At 51.4% G+C, this 19,273-nt stretch overlaps 1 protein-coding gene across 5 annotated transcripts; it reads left to right on the forward strand.

Moving 5' to 3' along the window:
• The first annotated feature begins 1,455 nt into the window (after positions 1–1,455).
• On the forward strand, positions 1,456–3,466 carry ACTL8 (actin like 8). Of its 5 annotated transcripts, none has more exons than XM_065421270.1 (3): positions 1,456–1,710; positions 1,798–1,821; positions 2,702–3,466. In XM_065421270.1, the coding sequence occupies exons 1-3, from the start codon at positions 1,456–1,458 to the stop codon at positions 3,464–3,466; spliced, it is 1,044 nt and encodes a 347-aa protein (XP_065277342.1). The 5 variants fall into 5 exon arrangements, with proteins under 5 accessions (XP_065277342.1, XP_065277343.1, XP_065277341.1 ...); XM_065421271.1 differs by having other exon boundaries at positions 1,456–1,584; positions 1,708–1,821; XM_065421273.1 differs by having other exon boundaries at positions 1,468–1,821; positions 2,702–2,962; positions 3,128–3,466.
• The last annotated feature ends 15,807 nt before the right edge of the window (positions 3,467–19,273 follow it).

Raw genomic sequence — 19,273 nt, forward strand, 5'->3', positions numbered from 1 at the left:
GTTTGTGGAGAGGGTGAGAAACTTGCTCTCACATCCAGAACCCTACATAGAATGGCCCTCAAAGGCCCAAGGCACCATCTCCAGAATCCATGGGTCTTGCACCAAGACCACCCCATTTCCCACCCTTCCTAACTAATGCTATTGCAGCTCAGTTTGGTCACCTACCATGAGACAGCTTTGGGACAGATGGTTAGGAAGAATAATTCAGACAAAAGGCTAGAATAGAAATCCGTTCATTACAGCAAACTAAGGAGTAGGCTTGGGTGGAGGGAGACCTTTTTAAGGTCAGGATATAACTAAAGCCTTCTGCATGAAAAAGCTGGTGATAGAAAGCCACCTGGTTGTTTGACTGAAAACTAAGCAAGTTTTCTCTGGCTTGTGTACTTGGCCTATTGACCTGATCGTCGGTGTAGAGCTGAGAAAGTAAACACTTCCGATGCTGTTGGATTCTGACTGTGTATGGCTCGATTTAGCTTTCCACGGTAGCTACCTCTCCTCCTTTCTAGAAAAATGAAGGATTTGTAGGTTGAACCGTACTTGGCTTCTCATTGCAGGGCAATGCGTCCTGCTCTCCTCTTGCTGGCAAAGCCCATTTGTCGCACTAGGGCCAAAATGGGATGTTGGCACCTCATGCTGCAGACTATGTAGTTTGTCACCACATGGGCCTGACTTTCTAAGAGCGCCACACACCGTGGGGGGCTCTTTCCTTATGAAATCTGGGCTCCAAAGTAGAAACTTCACTTCCCCTCCCCCCACCCCAAAATGAGTGTCTGTGCTGAGCTCTAGAAAACCAAACGTGGCTCTTGCCAGATCATTCCTTGCCAACTGGCCAGCTGTTGGAAGGCCAGGGCTAAGCCAACACATGGTCCCCACCACATTGGTAGCTTCCAAAGCTAAAAACCCAAGATACTCAGTTTTGAACTGCATGAATTACAAGACACCCTCCCCTCCCCCCCCCACGCACCCCCCCAGAAATAATTCAGTCCTGAATGGACTCAACCTGCCCAGTCTAGCTGGAGGGGAGAATAGTTTAACTCACACTTGGCTTTTAATTCAACAGGCCCTTCCTTAAGAAGGGAGGGTGAGGAGTGGCACTTCTCCTCCATATCTTGCTTGTCACTACTCCTGTAGCTGGCCAAAGAGGCCTTGGAAAGAGCTTAGGTGTTTAGCAGTCCTCAAACACTGGCAGGTATGACGTCCTTTCCAAAAACTCCCAGTCCCAGCTTCTGAAGTCTCCCCTTAGTCTGTTTTTTCTAGATTGGGACCCTTAAGTGCCTCATGAGATACAATCACACCTATAGTCAATCATTATCCAAGTATCTCTGTAGGATATGCATATATTTAAACCAACTACTAGCTTCCAATGTCCTGAGAAGCTCCCTCAGCAGGAGAAGTTGACTTGCCTTTTACCTAAAAGCTTGGTCTTTCTCCATCTCCTTATTCAGACAAACCAAAATGGCCGAAGAACAAATTGCTGCTCTCATCATTGATAATGGCTCTGGGATGTGCAAAGCTGGCTTTGCTGGAGATGACGCCCCTCGTGCAGTGTTCCCATCCATTGTCGGACGCCCAAGGCACCAAGGGGTCATGGTTGGGATGGGGCAGAAGGACAGTTATGTTGGTGATGAGGCCCAGAGCAAGAGAGGCATCCTGACCCTGAAGTACCCTATTGAACATGGCATTGTCACCAACTGGGATGACATGGAGAAAGTGTGGCACCACACCTTCTACAACGAGCTCCGTGTTGCCCCAGAGGAGCACCCTGTCCTCCTGACAGAAGCTCCCCTGAACCCCAAGGCCAACAGAGAGAAGATGACCCAGGTGCAGTATTGCAACTATGTGTATCTGCTGTGCATATCATACAGCTGAATTAAATGAGTATTGTCTTGGTGCTCTACCCCTTGCTTCCCTGATGTTTTATGGCAGCCCTGCGACAACTTCTGCTTCTAAGTCTCTTGGCTGTCTCAATTTTTGTCTGATGCTGAGTATTCAGGTTTTAAGGTCTCCCAGGGAACCAGTCAAACAGCACTTCATGAGACCTGTATCAGAGGGGTAGCCATGTTAGTCTGGATCTGTAAAAAGCAAGAGTCCAGTGGCACCTTATAGACTAACAGACTTATTGGAGCATAAGCTTTCGTGGTATTCACCCATGAAAGCTTATGCTCCTAGACATCTGTTAGTCTATAAGGTGCCACTGGACTCTTTATTGCTTCATGAGACATGTCGAACATCTCAGGTCTGTTTGAACCCTGCAAGAGCTTATCTCTAGTGAAACACACAACTTCAGAAATTGTCACTTTTTTTCCTCTACCAGTTGAATTTCTAAAAGGACAGGGGAGGGGAGAAGAGGACCGGTGAAGTGGAGGGGAGCTAAAATTTAACATACAGAGTTGAGTCTTCTGGACAAACTTTCATGCCAAAGGTGTCTTTGAGCTGCTCTAGTTGCCCATCAGCATAGTATCTGGCTGCCTGTGTGGTGTCTCTTGTGCTGCTACAAGATTACACCTGCATACTGTTCACAGCAGAAGTCCCTCTAGCTCACAGGGGAAGACCTGGGTTTTGATGCTTGAGCCCAGAATAGTCTAATCATGGTGTTGTCTGGGTCTAGCCCTGGTTAGCTACAGATTCAGGAATCAGCATTTGGTTGCAGGCATGGACAGCTGATCCTTGCAGTACGGTAAAAATGTCTCCTCTCTCCTAGATCATGTTTGAGACCTTCAACTGCCCTACCATGTATGTGGCCATCCAGGCTGTACTGGCCTTGTATGCCTCTGGACGTACCACTGGCATTGTGATGGACTCTGGTGATGGGGTGACCCACGCCGTGCCCATCTACGAAGGCTACGCACTGCCTCATGCCATCCTGCGCTTGGACTTGGCCGGGCGTGACCTGACCGACTACCTCATGAAGATCCTGACTGAGCGGGGCTACAGCTTCACCACCACGGCCGAGAGGGAGATCGTGCGTGATATCAAGGAGAAGCTGTGCTACGTTGCCTTGGAGTTTGAGCAAGAGATGGCCACAGCTGCTACATCTGCCTCTTTGGAGAAAAGTTACGAGCTCCCTGACGGGCAGGTGATCACCATTGGGAATGAGCGGTTCAGGTGCCCAGAGGCCCTCTTCCAGCCCTCCTTCCTGGGCATGGAGTCCTGCGGCATTCACGAGAGCACCTTCAACTCGGTCATGAAGTGTGACATCGATATCCGAAAGGACCTCTACGCCAACACGGTGCTGTCCGGCGGCAGCACCATGTATGGCGGCATCGCTGACCGCATGCAGAAGGAAATCGCTGCCCTGGCCCCCAGCACCATGAAGATCAAGATCATTGCCCCAGTGGAGCGCAAATTCTCAGTCTGGATTGGCGGCTCCATTCTGGCTTCTCTCTCCACCTTCCAGCAGATGTGGATCAGCAAGCAGGAATACGACGAGGCTGGTCCATCCATTGTTCACAGGAAATGCTTCTGAATCCTGTAGCAAAATGGAAGTGTCAAATGTGGCTGGGCAATGGACTGTGTTCCTTTTATGGCAATATTCCTTCCAAAGCTGTTCCTAGCTCTTCCAAGGGCTGTCTGTGTGCTTAACATATCCTATTTAAGATTAGTTTGGATAGGTCTAAAGCAAACCAGTCCCATTGCATATAACTTAATGCAGTGATCACCTTGTAAAAATGTGCTAAACCCCTCACTAGTGACTCATCATAAGGTTAAGAGGTAAAACCACGTTAATGTGAGGCTATGGGTCTGTTGCTGACTAACAGCACTCTCTTCCCTCTTCCTTGTTGTTCTGTCAGATTCTCAGGGCTAGAGATGAGATTGGTGCAAGATGTATTCAAGGTCACACAGCTAAAGAGTGAGTAATTATTCCATAACTCCTCTTCAGGGGCTGGCAAGTGCAAATGTTAATTGCCACTTGTCTTCCTGTTGTAACAGCAGGAATTAAGGGGCCTGTTTGCTTTTTTCCCCACCCAACTGTACCACCAAATAGCCATGGGGCTAAAGGCTACTCCAGGCTACGTGTGCAAGCTGCTGTATTCATACTAATCTGAAGAAAATCTCTGTACATTGCCTTAATGACCATACAGACTCTTAAATCTTCCCAAAGTGGAGAATTGTAACATGCAGTGATAGTCTTGTGATAAGGGGAAATTTAAAAATTAAATATGAAGTGCTTTGCAAAACTGACTGAAGTTCTTTGGGAAACGGATGGGAAGGGATTTGGACCAAACTCGAGAGGTCTCTGCTTTCAGAAAGACAACGCCTTTTGGTCAAGGATCAAATGTTACCCCTTTAACAGGGATACATACTTCTTTTCTAGCCTCCTGGCAGGGAGGCGGGCAGGACTAAATGACTTATCTGACATTGCAACGAGTCATTGGGGGCAGATCTGGGTATGCAGTAGCAGACTACTGGGGGCTGCTTGTCCTGACAACTCCGCCTGATTAAAGGAAACATCAGCTTCCTCTGGTGTTGGAACAGTCAGTGACCTGAGACTTAAGAGAGTCCAAGCTACATGATTAAACAGCAGCTGGGTTTTTTCAGAGGTGCTGAGCCTACAGTGACTGGCTGCAATGGGAGCCATTGCATGCTCTACATTTCTGGAAAACCGACACGAAGGGCAGGTCTACACTACAAACTTGCATCGGCACTGGTGCTTCTGCCACTGTAGTGCTTCTGGTGAAGATGCTCTAAGATGACCGGAAAGAGCTCTCCCATCAGCTCAACTCCACCGCCATGAGAGGCCGTAGCTAGGGTGGCAGGAGAAACTCTCTCGTGCCAACAACCCCCTATGTAGACAGTTATGCCAATCTTAGCACTGTCGCTTGGGTGTGGAGTCTTCACACCACCTGAGCAATGTAGTCGTCATACCCAAGTAAGTGTGTAGACCTGGCCTTAAGCACTGAAATCTGGATTAAAACTAACTCAAGCTACCCACTTTCAAAACTCTGCCTGAAGGCTGGGCTGTTCGTTGGTGTCCCACTTCAATCTTTAGGTTCCTAATCTGCCCCATTCCTCAATTGAAATAGCTCTTGAGGCACATGGGCAGCTTCAGAGCACCCTGTAGGGGTGTAATTACAAGGGTCGGGGGGATGGTGGCTTTTTTTTTAAGGACTCGTTGGATGCCTTAAAACAGAGGTGCCTCATGGGATTTTTTCAAAGATGTCTAACTCCTAGAGAGCTCCAATGAAAAGCACCCCAGATAGCCTTCTGCATCTTGGGTGGGGGGCAGATTACTAGAGGTACTTTGGTGCTAAACTCCTGGAAGCCATTCTGACTTGGTATGACTGACCACCTCTGGGGACTAGATAACCCAGTGGTTGGACCTGCTCGGCCACGTGCTGCGCTGGCTCTAGCAGAGGCTCATGCAGGGAGGTTCAGAGGGTCCTTCATTCAGTGCCTGGTGCAGGGGGTGCCCTGCATAACAGCTCTGCCCCCAAACCATGTTCAGCTGCATAAACTAACCTCCACCTGATGGCTGAAATTGCTCAGCCCTTTGGGCACTGGAATTAATAGGCATTGCTCACCCCTGCAGGACTTCAAATGCTGGGTGAATATCTTAGTTGGTATGAGGGTTTCTTTAGCTTGGAGTGGGGAGAATGTGACCAGGACATTGTGTGTGGGTTTGTGTTGGTGGTGTGTGTTTACACTACTCCTCCAGGCAACATCTAGCCTTTACATCTAATCATAGAACAAAATGTGGCACATAATTAAGAACAAGCTTGGCGTTTAAATTGCCTCACCTTGGAACACATACATCTCTAGCACTTGACTTGCTGAGTAACTTTCCTTTTTATTTTTAAAAAAAAAATGTTCAAGGCTGCTGTCCGCGTCACGCTGCTGTCCACTTCACACCACTGTCTTGCAGCCCGGAATGCCAGCAGAGTGTGAACAGATGGCCAAGAAACCACCTCAGGAAGAGCTGGCTGAAGCTTGATGGCCAGAAACTATGAAAGCAGGGTCTTTTCTGGGTGCCCAACTGGAGGAGATTGAAAGGACCCTAGTCTCTAAGAGATTGAGTCTTCCTAGAAAGTATTGAACACCTTACTATGTCTGACTGGACACCAGAACACTTGTGGGGGGGAGACCAGAACTCAACACGGTGTCGGAAGTGGTCTGGGTCTCTGCACATAGCAGGGACTCTGAAATTTGAGTGGGCAAGGCTTCAAAACTAAAGCTTTCCACTCCTGTGAGACTAGAGAGGGAAGCTGGTCCCTTTAGAGGCCAGTCAAAGGGAAGCCACCTCTTCTCCCACCACCTCCACTAGCCTGCCTTCTGCATTGGGGCAGGGTAAGGGTAAAAGTATTGTCTAATTTACTCCTGTGTCCTTGAATTGTTTCTAGCAAAGAACAACATTGCTTCCACAGGGAATGCAGTGGGATACATGTCCAAAGTCTCTGTTCTGGCTAAGGCAAAAAAGTTTGAGATCATTGGAGTAAGGGCAGCACTGTTTGCCATGGCAGCAGCTCAGAAAGGTGGGCTAGTACAGATGCTCTGCGTAGTGTGCGACTAGGAAAAAGCATTTATAAAACATGCTGAAGTTTTTTAAAGGGGGGAAGTGGAGGGGCTTCTACTATCTGACCCCTGGGCACTGGAGGTCAACATTTTGGTCAAAGCAGCCATTGTTCCTGGGACAACTGCTTGGGGGTGGGTGGGTGTATGTATACACAGCAGGCAAACAGATGCCCCATCCAGGCTATGAGTTGGGCTGGGCTAGTTTTAACATTTTGCCAGTGCCACACTCCTACCAGGCTCTCGGGTGGCTATCTGAAAGCAAGAGCAGAAGGCTAAAAGATGGAGGGGGGATGAAAACTCCTAGCAGCTGAGGTTGTAGGGCTGAATTACTCTGCAGCCATGTCTACCACCCCAATGGGAGTTGGCCCTGCCTGCCCAAGATAATCTGGTTCTGGCTACACAAGCAAACCTTTCCAGAAGCTGCCCTACTCCGTGTCTCTCAACCCCCTCCTAGTCCTTCGTTAGCTCCACCTGTCTAGGAGGTGGAAATGGAATTAACTGGCATTTGTAGCAAATCCCTCTGTTAAGTCTGCAGCAACAATTCCTGCTCTTGGAAATAAAACAAACTCAGCTCTAGTCTGAAGCCAAGCTACTTAACTGCCAGCCAGCTCCATGTAAGCTGTTAATGATGGCTCCTGAATACATAGGGAGCTGGGAGCCAGGAGCTGTCTCCTCTGGTCCGATCAAAGCGAACAGTGTAAAATTAAAATCCATGGAGGTATTTTTAGCCAAAGCGTCAGACTTACACAACTTAAACTTAGCAGTTAGAGCAGCAGATCTGTGCATGTCTTTCCTCAGATGCTCAGCCAGGCTGGCTTTAAAGGAAAATTAACCTCTGGTGTGCAACAACGGGGGACACAGTAAAGGAGCCCATCCTCTAAACAGGCCCTCTCTGAACAGCTGTTATCTAGCATAATGTCTTTCCCAAATGTCATCTGAACAAGGGTTTCCATGGAAAGGACCAGCTTCTTCGGAGTGGTGACTTGGGGAAATGCATTCCCACAGCCAGCGAAGGTGAAAGCCAAGCGCGAAGTGTGGGCGGGGTCAGGCAGGACAGGCCCTGCACCATCATGCTGTGGGGTTCCAGGGTTCTCTGCAGTGGCCCTTGGGAATCGGCTTATCTGGACGCTCCAGCCCTCGCTGCCATTGGATCTATCTCTTGAATGATCCTCTAGCAACTGGCTTCACACTTGGAACGTACCTGATTTTGGTGCGTTCTTCTGCAGCTGTGTTTGCCTTTGTCATGTGTACAACCTGGCCTTGGGTGCTGCCTTCTACCATACAAGGAGGTCCAAGCATCTTATGAATAGGCACGGCTAGGCCTCGCTGCCCCCTGAGAGCTAGGTGAATCCTAGAATATGAGGGGTGGAAGGGACCTCAGGAGATCATCTAGTCCGACCCCCTGCTCAAAGCAGGACCAATCCCCAACTAAATCATCCAGGTGAGTGCTATCCTGGCTTGAACGTGTGGAGAACTCAGGCAAAGATCAACTCAGGTTGCAGTGAGTGCAGGGCAGGGCCAAGAATAGCATTACAGGGTCCTGAATTTGATCCGACGCCCGCTGGGAGCCTTTCTATTGACGTCGCTGAGTTGGAGAGTGTCTCTGTCTTGCTTTGTGGCTAGCGACCGTCGTGCTAAAAAGGAGGAAGCGACTGGGTTCATGTTCCCTTTTGGGTCACTTGCACCAGCTCTTCCTACTTAGTGTCTATTGACCAACCAACCTCGTTGACCTCGCCAGGGTGATTGTTTTTTGAAGCAAAGCTTTCCTATCCCTGGCACTTGAAAAAGAGGAAGGCATGAGGAACAAAATATTAGAACACGCTGAATGCCACTTAAAATTTCAAGGTGACCATGGAGACCAGAACTCCGGTCTTCCTGCTACAAAAGCACAAGTCCCTGCTGCTTGAGCTGCAGGAGAATCTCCACAGTATAGGGCCCATGACACACAGTCAAGCAGGTTTGGCACTGCTGTGGTGCCCATGCTGGCTCCATTCTTGCAGTAATGTGTCGATTTTACAAAGTCAGGTACTGAAGTCAGTATCTGCTTTAAAAATATATATATATATTTTGAATTATTCCAGTCCTGACCCCTGGTTTTGTTGGTTGGAGACCATAGGTCAAGCTGAAAAGCATGAGGGGTTGGGGCGATTAGGTGAGTGAGGGTTGCTGTATTCAGCCGGCCTGTTTGGTCGAGTGCCTGCTCGCACAGAGAGGTGGCAGGCTCACAAGTGCCCAAGTTCGGCGTTAGGCCGAGTCTCTCTAGTAGCCCAGGTGTGCTCAGCTGCTCAAGGGAGAATTTAACTAATTGCGGCTGATTGATTTGGAGGAGAGTTTCCTGAAAACCAGCCAGCTGCATTCAGGGTGGCCTGTGGCTGAGCCGGTCGGGGCACAGAAAGCCGCTAATAGCTATGGATTTTCTACTCTACCCACATCGCTCCGCGTCCTGTGCACCCCCAGATGTAGCACTGGACATGGGCCAATTTCGTGGCTTGCGGAAAGGGGTGAGAACGTAGCTGCTCGTTGTAATACATAGTAAGAGAAGCTGACAGTCTGAGGAACAGGGCCGCCCGGGGTGGGGAAAGTGGGGCAATTTGCCCCAGGCCCCGCAGGGGCCCCCATGAGAATATAGTATTGCAACTTTTTTTTATGGAAGGGGCCTCTGAAATTGCTTTGCCCCAGGCCCCCTGAATTAGGGTTACCATATTTAAAAAATAAAAAAAGAGGACCCTCCACGGGCCCTGGCCCCGCCCATTTCCCCACCCCCAGCCCCGCCCCTTCCCCGCCCTAACTCGGCCCCCTTCTCCCTCCCACTCCCAGCCACGGGGAAAGGACTGCCCGAGCGCTACTGGCTTCACGGTTTGCTGGGCAGCCCCCAGACCCTGCGCCCCCGGCCAGCGCTTGCCCAGCGCAGCTGGAGCCCGGGAGGGGAAGCGCCCAGCCGGGGGCGCAGGGTCTGGAGGCTGCCCGGCAAACGGTGAAGCCGGTAGCGCTTGGGCTTCGGGCAGCCCCCTTGCCTCCACCCTGCGCCCCCAGCTGGGCACTTCCCCTCCCGGGCTCCGGCGGCGCAGGGTCCGGAGGCACGGGGGCTGCCCGAAGCCAGTAGCGCTCGGGCAGCCCGGCTCTTAAACAGAGCCGAAGAGTCAGGGGAGGAGCAGAGCCGCCATTTTCCCGGACATGTTCGGCTTTTTGGCAATTCCCCCTGGACGGGGGTTTGAGTGCCGAAAAGCCGGACATGTCTGGGAAAAAGAGGACGTATGGTAACCCTACCCTGAATCCTCTGGGCGGCCCTGCTGAGGAAGTGAGACAGACAAAGGACGGGTGGTTTATCCTTGCTTTATAGCTACCATACAGAGAGATTAAAGTGACAGCCCAAGGTCATTCAGAGCCTGTGGTAGCATAGAGGCAGGATCTGAAGCCTGGTTTCCTGAGTCTTAGCCCACAAGACCGTCCTTCCCCTTCTCTTTGGCAGTCTGTACTTCCTCCCACAGAGGATGTTGGCCAGCTGGGCAATTCAAATGGCTACGCGTAGTGTGAAACAGCTGTCTGGTGTTTCCAGCCCAGAAAAAGCCCAATGAATTATGCAAGCTGCATTCCTGCAAGGGTTTGGAGCCTTTGTTTTACAGTTACTTGGGGGCTTGGCCCGAGTGCCCAGCAGACTGACAAGCTCAGTGTGTCAGGAAGCAGGAGCGTCCCCTCGTTGCTTGGAGGATGAGACCCTGGGGGCTTCTGCGGGTGACGGTGTCCTTCATGCAACCTGCCGAGCGAGATGTGCAGTAGAATGGTAATGGAGCTTGTAGCTCCGCTTTAGAAGGAAAAGGCTCATCCCTTTGACTGGGATGTTAAGATAGCTCAGGGAACAATCTAGTTCTAGTGGTTTGAGTGGTAACTTCTCCCCGTTAGCAGCCACTGACCATGTCCACCTCTTTCCATTGCTCATTTAGTAGGCCAAGTCCTCGACTGACCTTACCGGAGCGTAGAGAAAGACAATTCCTCTGTCCTGGTAGAATCATAAAGGATGCAGGTAGGACGTGACCGCTTCCTTTTCCTGACCTATTCTCTTGCAATATGTTGAGTGTAAAGGCTTGGGATGTGAATATAGGGAGGGAACCTCTTGCTATTTGCAAGATTCTCTCGGTGGAGGGTGGTATGGACCAGTCAGAGGCGGGAGTTTGAAAGTCGATCTCGCTACAGTTGGGACAATGGTCTTGTGGTGAAGACCTTGGCTGTTAGTCCAGCACCTAGCACCACGCTCTTGGTTGTGGCCTCTGGATGCTACGGTAAAACAGTAATAAGTTTCCCTATGATAGCACAAAGTCGCAACTTCGTACTTGTACCTTTTTATCTGTTGCGTGAGGCTGCATTTGCCTAGATCTCACAGCAAACCTGACCTGAGTTTGCAGAGATTTATTGTGTGTGTGCGGGGTTTTTTGATTAGTTAGCTGGAACCTTTACGGAGAGATGCACAAACCTTAAAGAAAGAGACAGAAGTTTTATGGGGACGAGGAGACTATGAAATGAATTGGACAAATGCAAAAATTCACCCATAAAGTTACTCCCATGAGATGGGATTAGGTCGTCCACCTGTGTTTAACTGCTGGAAAAGGGCGATAAATCTTTCCCTAGACATTTGCTTTCAGAGCACTCTGTGTTTGAAAAGTCTCCTCATTAACTTTTATCCTTTTTCTTATTTAAATAGTTTGCAGTGGGTTTTTAATAATGCAAGGTTTAATAGTGTGACTGTAACTCATTAAGGGATTGGCTGCTCGGGTAAGCATCAGGCAAGAGGTGAGCAGCCCGGTACGCAAGTTTCTCTTTCCCAGCAGCTCTGCCAATAAATGCATTTCACGCCTGACTTTCAGACCTTTCTGGTCCTAGGCACTTGCCAATATACCTCAAAGCTGCCTTGCTTGTCCAGTCCTGGCATCTCTAAGAACTCTGCCAATGCCCCATAATCCTGACCTACACCGCATCCTTCTACTCCAGTCCTACGCACCCCCACCACTCTGCCAATGCACCTCACTCCTGACTTGCAGCCCCCATTACAATTCCAGTCCTGGGCTCGCATGCATACTTCTGCTGATTGTCTTCCCCCCCCCCCCTGCTACACACGCACTCTGCCAAAGCACCTCAGCCCTAACCTGCAGCCTGCCCCCCACACAGGATCCCAGTCCTGGGTGCCCAACTCAACTGTCCCAGGGCTCCTAAATCCTGAGCAGCACTACTCCCGTTCTTCCGGTCCTCATCCCTATCCTCACCCCAGGCAGTTATTTCAATGAGCTGCCCTCAATATCGGCAGTTGTCAGGATAGTCTGTGTGTAGCCTGCTAATGGGTAACATGGTGGGGTGGTGACCGGCTGTGGAGTTGTAGTGTGTTTTAAGAGATTGGGAACCCCTCCTCCACAGACCAAAGGTTGGTTCACGGGCCCACCATGCTAGCTACCCCCACGCGCCCCTCCACCCTCGCGCTGGCATTGTGTGGGAGAACGGGGGCGGGCAAAGCTGTGGAGGCTGAAGGCAGGGTTGTGGCCTGCACAGAGCCTGTAGTCAACACTGGGCCAGGGTTGCTGTTGTATTTGACCTGTAAATAAAAAGCAATGCAAGTGTTAAATACAGCTCCCTGTGCCTTAATAAAGAGAACAGTGCCCCTTGCCCTTGCCCCTGGGCTTCCACTCTCCTCTGCCTTCTCTATGGTTTTCTCACTCTCCAGAAGACGTTGTGTGTCTCATTTGCAGTCATTGCTTCCCTCTTGCTTCCTCGAGTGTTTATTCATGTGGGGCAGGGCAAAGGCAGGTAGTTTAAATGGGGATCCTGTAATGCTTTAGGCATCTGGTCGCTTTCTAGCCTGGAGAAGAACAGGAAGGCCGTGCCCTGTGGGAATGAGGCCGAGAGCAGGTTTCCCAAGCTTCTCGGACAACCACAAGTTGAGAGATGGCAGGACAGTCCCCACTCAGATGTCTTGGATGGAGAGAGGGGCGTGCGTGCACTGCACACCACAGACCCCGATCGCCAAAGAGCAGTGCACACCGAGATAACAAACCCGGGCAGAACGCACAGGCCTTGCCAGCTAGCTTCATACCGAGCCGGCGGGGTGAAATGCGGCAATACGTTTCCGTTCTGCGGCTGGCTGGAACGGCCGCACGCTGAGCTATGCCGGTGGGAGGAGTGGGTGACGGTGCACTCTGACCCCAGGGGGCTAGAAGGGTGGGAACAAGAGAGTCCAGTGGTCATTCTGTGCCAGGGGAATGTAGCTAAGGGTGCCTGTCCCCTCCCTCTGCCGACTCCGGATCCTAGCAATTTAGCTGCTGTGCCCAGCTCCCCTCCAGCAGGAGAATTCTCTGCTGGGCATTGCAGCCAGATTACAGCCCCATTGCACCACTGTGACAGTGCACAGGGGCCCTAACGTGGCCTCAAACATCCCTGTTTTGCTCCAAGGAACTACTGTCTGTTGCTTATGAGCACAAATCGGAGGGGTGGGGACATAGCGTGCTGTGAATACATGGATTTAGCTACCTGACTTTTTAAGTACCCGAGTCTGAAAAAGGTTGCCTTGCACTAACAGTATCACCAGGGGTATCAGAGGTGTTAACTATCCTGGTTCTGACTCACCTGCAGAGAGTTAAATGTATTCCCAAGTGAGGAGATAATTCCCACCCCCACCCCAGCATAATGGCTGGGCTGTCCCGCATAACCCCTTCTCACAGTGATAGAATTTAGACCGGGGGCCTAACTGGAGAATTTGCTGAGGGAGGGCTGGCTCCAGTGGTCGTATTGTTTGCCGACACCAGAGATGAACTGAGCCCAAAGAGCAGCTCAATATTGCAAGATATTGTGCGCAAAGGGGCAGTTTTCCAAAGTGCTCCGTGCTGGCCTACCTCCGCTCCCATGTTAAATCTCCCATCAGCCTCACTGGCAGCAGGGTTAGGCCACTGCTGAGTGGTTTTGAATGATCCTGAAGTCTTAGACTGTAAACTGTTTGGGACAGGGACTGGGTCTTTGTTCTTTGTACAGCTCCTAGCACAATGGGGGCCAGGTGCATGGCTGCAGCTTCTATAGGCTGCCACAATAAAATAATAACAATTCATAATAATCCTCCTATCCTGGCTGAAACACTGCAGTCTTCCTCCGGCATTACTAACGTATGCGCTCTACTCCGTAGGACTCTGTTCTCTGTCTCTGAGGCATATAACAGCAACGACACAATTATTGTCTCCTGTGCAACATTCAGACACGTGAACACGGTACGGTGCTCCTGAGACAGTCTAGCAGTGAGAATGAGCGTCTGTGTGTGTGTGCAGGTGTATTGTGAATTGCTGCGTCTGCCGGCTCCTTCAAATAGACAGCTTTGCCGGCCTCTTGTCACAGGAGGCCTTCACTTCTCTGTCTGCCCCCTGCGATCTCAATCTGTCATCTGTCAGTTAAAAACATGCCCGAACACCACCCTGCTCCCCGGGGCTGATGTGTTCTCGTGCACAGCGCCTGGCTGCAGGGAGAAGGGATCGTCCTCTGAAATTCACAAGTGCGGATTGTGTGCTATCTCCTCTCCGTCAGTACCGGCTGCTGTTGCAGGACCTCAACTCAACAGGCTCTGCACAGGATGGTGTGATGGGGAGACCGGGAACCTTGCGTCACCAAACGTTTTTCAACTTACCTCCCCACCCGGTCTCCTTTTTTTGTATTTACAAGTGTCCTTTGTAAGGCTGCTCCAATGTGAACAGGAGGTAACTGAGGAGCTCTCTGTCTACAGTAAAGAACTTGCTCCAAATATCCCTCCTTTATTTGCAAAACTACAGGCCACTCTGTTTCCACAGCCGCCAATTTCTTCGAGGTCAAAGGCTGGCTGAGACCTGGAGTCCGTTGGAAAATGCCGTGTTTTCGATGGAAAAAAGTAGGAAAAATGAAATTTGTTTAAAAAAGTGGAAACTTTTTTTTATGGAAAAAATGCAAACCGCAGCCTTTTTTTTGTTGTGGCAAAAAGCCTGAATGTTTTTAAAGAAATGACAATTTTTCATTCACAAAAGAATCGAGAGACCCTTTTGTGTCTAAAAATTTAAAAAAAAAAAGTTTGAAACATTTTGCCCAGCTCCACCTGGACTCCAGCCGAGCTGGGTGTTTTCACGTTCTCTTGGAAAACATTTTCCTTCCTAGATTTACCCTTATAAACATTTGAGTTGCTAGTGTATTGCTGTCGGAGTGCCTCTGGGTCCTTTGGATCAGTGGAGGATGCCCAGGAGATGTACTGGTAAGGTGGTTTCATTGTCCATGAGAACATGGCTGTATCCCACAGGATGCTGGAGATGAACCAGTTTGAAAACAGGGCTTCAATATGAGCTCCCATACTGGGGCTAGAGTGAGTGCCTCGGTGGGAGGTTTCACAGTCTCTGATAGGTAGCCAGTATTTAGTTCACGATCACATCTGGATCCCTGCTTGCAAAGTTCCCTGTGAAATGTTCTCTACGGGTTCGATGAGTTGGCTGCATATTAGATTGTCAGCAGTTTGGGGAACGGCCTGGCTTTTTGTTCTATGTCTGTACAGCGCCTGGCACATTGTGGGGCTGGTCCATGACTGGGGCTCTTAGGTGCAATGATAATCCAGATGATAATGGAGGAGTGTGTTTATGAGCGACCCTTCCTTGCCTTGGGGCAGTTTGATCTAATGGCTAGGGCACCGCACAGGCAGTCAGGAGACCTGGCTTTATTCCTCGCTGCGACCTTGGACAGCTCCCTCCATCTGTTTGTGCCCCTGGTTTCCCTTCCTACCCTCCGGCCGGACAGTCAACTCTTTAAGGCATGGGCTCTCGCCACTGTGTGTCTGCAGCATGCTTAGTGTCATGGACCCCGATTGTGGCGGGGCCTGTGGGTGCTAATATACATAATAATGGTTTGCCTGTTCTTCGGGGCAACCCCTGTGCTTTGTAGCTTTGCCAGCGTGGCTGACGGCCCTGGAGGGGCCAGTGGTTTCGCAGGAGAGCTGGTCTGTGCCATGACTCCAACAGAGCGTTGCAGGGACATGGGAATTAGTGCTGCGCTTTTGGCTGACTCCGCTCAGGCTCAGCGTAGAATGTGCTGCTGAGACACACGGGCAAAGCAATCCGTCGGCTGCCGCTAGCTAAGTCACTCCTTCGAACCCAGCGGCAGAATTGGGTGCGAACGGTCCTGTGTTCAAACCCTGCCGATGACCTGTGAGCGTGTGGTGGCCGCTCCATTGGCCAGCACAACAGAGACTGGACCTGGGACACCCAGCACGACCTGCTGCCGCTGGGGCTACAGTGTTCAGGCTCTATAGCTGTGACAAGTCACCTCCTCTGTGATCAGCCCCGAGGGCAACCTGCCACACACGCTCACCAGTGGGTTACAATCGGCACGGGCTTTGCTGAACCAAGGTGTGAGTTAGCCCAGCTCTCCTGGTAACTGCCTCTCTCTCTCTACTCCCCTCCACGGGTGCAGCCCAGGGGATGGACATGGGCAGCCTTGGTCCAAGGCTGACACTGATGGGACTTGCATCTGCGAGCGTCTGGCTCTTACGGCGCGAGATGCACCCGTTTAGACCAAGTGACAATGGTACCAGACTGGACTCTTCAGCAAACCCCACTGTGGCTCGGTGACGTCTGACCAGTATGGCGCCTCCTGCTGGTCGTCTCGGGAATTGGCTCTTTCCAGCCCAGAGCGCCCTCTGCAAGCCGGTGGCTTGCCCGCCACTGGCCCCTGTGTCCCTTCTGGACCCTGGTGCCCCTCTGTGTCAGTGTTCTGCCCCCAGCAGCAACCCACTGTCTCTGGGTCTCCCCTCCCAGGGGAACCCCCAACTCTCTCTAAACCCCCCTTGCGTCAGTGGCTACTGCCAGTCATCATCTAGCCCCCACTCCCTGGGGCAGCCGGCAGTCTGTAACCCACTCATCATTGTCAAGGGGGTTAGGACTTGCTGCCTTTGCCTATCTCTGGGCTGCCCCCCTGCAGCCCCAGTACCCTTTTGTAGGCCTTTAACTAGGCCTGCAGCCTGGGGTTTTGCTAGGCCGGATCTCCCCAGCACTGCTCTACCCTAGGTACTCTTCTCAGCTCCCAGACAGCCAGGTCCTTCTCTCTCAGAAAGCTAGAGAGAGAGTGTCTTTCAGTCTCTGGCCCTCAGCCCTCTTATAGGGCCAGCCGTGGCCTGATTGGGGCGTGGCCCCACCTGTGGCTGCTTTTCCCCAATCAGCCTACCCCCCCCCCCAGCCCTCTCCCAGGGCTGTTTTAAGCCCTTCAGAGCATGAGCGGGGTGACCATCCTGCTACACCCACATTGCAACCTGATCTAGGCCAGGCACCAGCTCACAAGGAGAGAAGAGGCTTGTTCTGTCTGTACAGGTATATGATGCAGCTCTAATTTTGCAACGCACTTGTAATGCTTTAGAAATGCAAATTATCATATCAAATGGGGGACGGATGCAGAATTAAATCCCTTCCACTCTCAGCCTCCCCAGTCCACAAGTGGAAGTGGCAAGGCCGGGGAAGGACGGCTTTTGGAATTGCAATACATCAAAGGGCGATGCTTCCCGCCTTTATTGCTTTCCCAAATCCCTTTTGATGCTGCCTCCCCCCATGCAGCAAGCACGCAGCCCATCTAGCCCCATCAGCCTTGGCATTTCTCAGCGACGTCCGCGCTAGCCAGATAAAAACCTGAATCTGCCCAGCCCCTCCGCTCCGATTACCCGCCGCCTTTGTGCTCGGAATGGAAAAGCGCCGCTTGCAAATTTCGTCAGAGAGGCGAGGAGGAAGGAAAGGCGAGGGGGAGAAGGGGGGAAAAAAACACAAGCCCATCCACCGAGGCACAGATGGCACAATTAGAGGGAAAGGACAAATTCTTCACACAAGATTATACCACTAGAGGAAAGCAAACAGTTCCGTGGGGGGTCCTTTCCCTATTTTAAAAAGCAGCCAGCAGTATATAATTCCTTCATGTAAATTGTATATTTAAGTACTTAAGATGGTTATGAGTGTGGCGGAGGACTCCCGGCGCATGGAAATTAGAGTGTTTCCAAGTTTCGGAAGTTCAATAAGGCTTCAGATGATGCCATCTTTCTGATCCACTCCCCGAGCACGCCTTTTGTTTTCTCCCCAGGTGGCCGGGGAGGTTAGACCCGCCACCGCCGTGTTCTGCTGGACTTGTTATTTCTCCCATCGTGAAGTTGGCAGGAGGAAGCGAAGGCAGGTTCCACAGACGCGGGTGGAGTGGGGATGCTATCAGCTGGCTGATTTGTCTCTCCCTCCTCCTGGTTGATGGAACCCACCAGCTCGGATCTGGGGATTAGCTCTCGTCAGGGTGACCATATTTCCCCAAAGAGAAAACGGGATACCATGCGGGGCTGTCCCGAGCTGCTTATCTGAACCCCCCCCCTCCACCCCGCGTGGGGCTGGCCTGAGCTGCTTATCCAAGCCTCCCTCCGGCCCCCACCCTGCACAGGTCTGGGCCGAGCCGCTGGCCCAAACCCTGCCCCCTCCTCCTCAGGCGGGGCTGGTGTCGCCGCCTGCCCCCCCCAGTGTGAGGCTGAGGCTGGCATCGCTGCTCTCTAGCCCTGCCTCCCTGCTCCGCACAGCTGGCATCGCCTTTCCCCCGGGTCGTTTGTCCTGTTTGCTTTTGCCAACTGATGGAGTCGGCAAGAGCAAACGGGACAAATGCCCACTTTTGCCAAAGAAGTCGAGACGGCCGGGACAGGGCTTAAAAAACGGACTTTCCTGCCCAAAACAGGACGTGTGGTCACTCTAGCTCTTGTATTTATGCCAGCTGGGAAGGCGGCGTATTCCTGCTGCAGGAAAACATGGCTCTTGCTCCTTTCAGACCACCCCGGTAGTGTCTAGAGCCCTCAGCTGAAACTGAGTCCCCATTGTGCTAGGCGCTGTACACATACAGCCCCAGCCCCCCAAAAGCTTACAGTCTGACTAGCCAAGACAAAGGGAAAGATTTCTATCCCCATTGTATGTACAGGGAACTGAGGCACAGAAACGTTAAATGACTTGCCCAGGGTCAGGCGCAAAGAGGAACATTCAACGCATGCCCCCTGACTCCCAGTGCAGCGTCATATCTGCAAGTGCATCCTGCCTCTTTCTTTTGTCTTCAGGCCAATTTCAAAAGGGAAAGGTGCGTGCGTCCATCGCGGCTCTGCAGAAAGGCGTTCCTCGCGCCCTTCGGGGAGCTGTCGCCTCAAACCAGCGTTCCGATATCACGAGCACCGTTGGCTTGGAAGCTCAGAGAACGTATCTAGCGTGAAGCCGATGGGATTAGTGGTGGTTTGTTGTTGTTGTTGTTTTCCATTCTTTTGACAGGACACAGTTCCAGGATCGCAACCTGCGGTTGCCCAGCTTACGTGCCAGGCAGAATATGTCTGTAAAGTAATGGCGCATTTTAGTGTCTATCAATTTAGGCAGAGTCTGTGAGATGTGGCCTGTGCTGATCAGGCAGCTACGAATACCCGGGGTGGGAATGCAGGAGTAGCAAAACCACACGCTTTGTTCTGGGCCAGTGCAGACTGAAACAATAGAACCATGTTAAAGAATCATAGAATATCAGGGTTGGAAGGGACCTCAGGAGGTCATCTAGTCCCACCCCCTGCTCAAAGCAGGACCAATTCCCAACTAAATCATCCCAGCCAGGGCTTTGTCAAGCCGGGCCTTAAAAACCTCCAAGGAAGGAGACTCCACCACCTCCCTAGGTAATGCGTTCCAGTGCTTCACCACTCTCCTAGTGAAATAGTGTTTCCTAATATCCAACCTAGACCTCCCCCACTGCAACTTGA

The sequence above is a fragment of the Emys orbicularis genome, chromosome 22 (genome assembly GCF_028017835.1).
Source record: "Emys orbicularis isolate rEmyOrb1 chromosome 22, rEmyOrb1.hap1, whole genome shotgun sequence".
Classification (NCBI taxonomy): Eukaryota; Metazoa; Chordata; order Testudines; family Emydidae; genus Emys; species Emys orbicularis.

Coding starts and splice junctions, on each gene's coding strand:
- ACTL8 (XM_065421269.1), top strand. CDS start 1,456: ATGGCCGAAGAACAAATTGCTGCTCTCATCATTGATAATGGCTCTGGG. Junction 1,822..2,701: donor ACAGAGAGAAGATGACCCAG/GTGCAGTATTGC, acceptor CCTCTCTCCTAG/ATCATGTTTGAGACCTTCAA.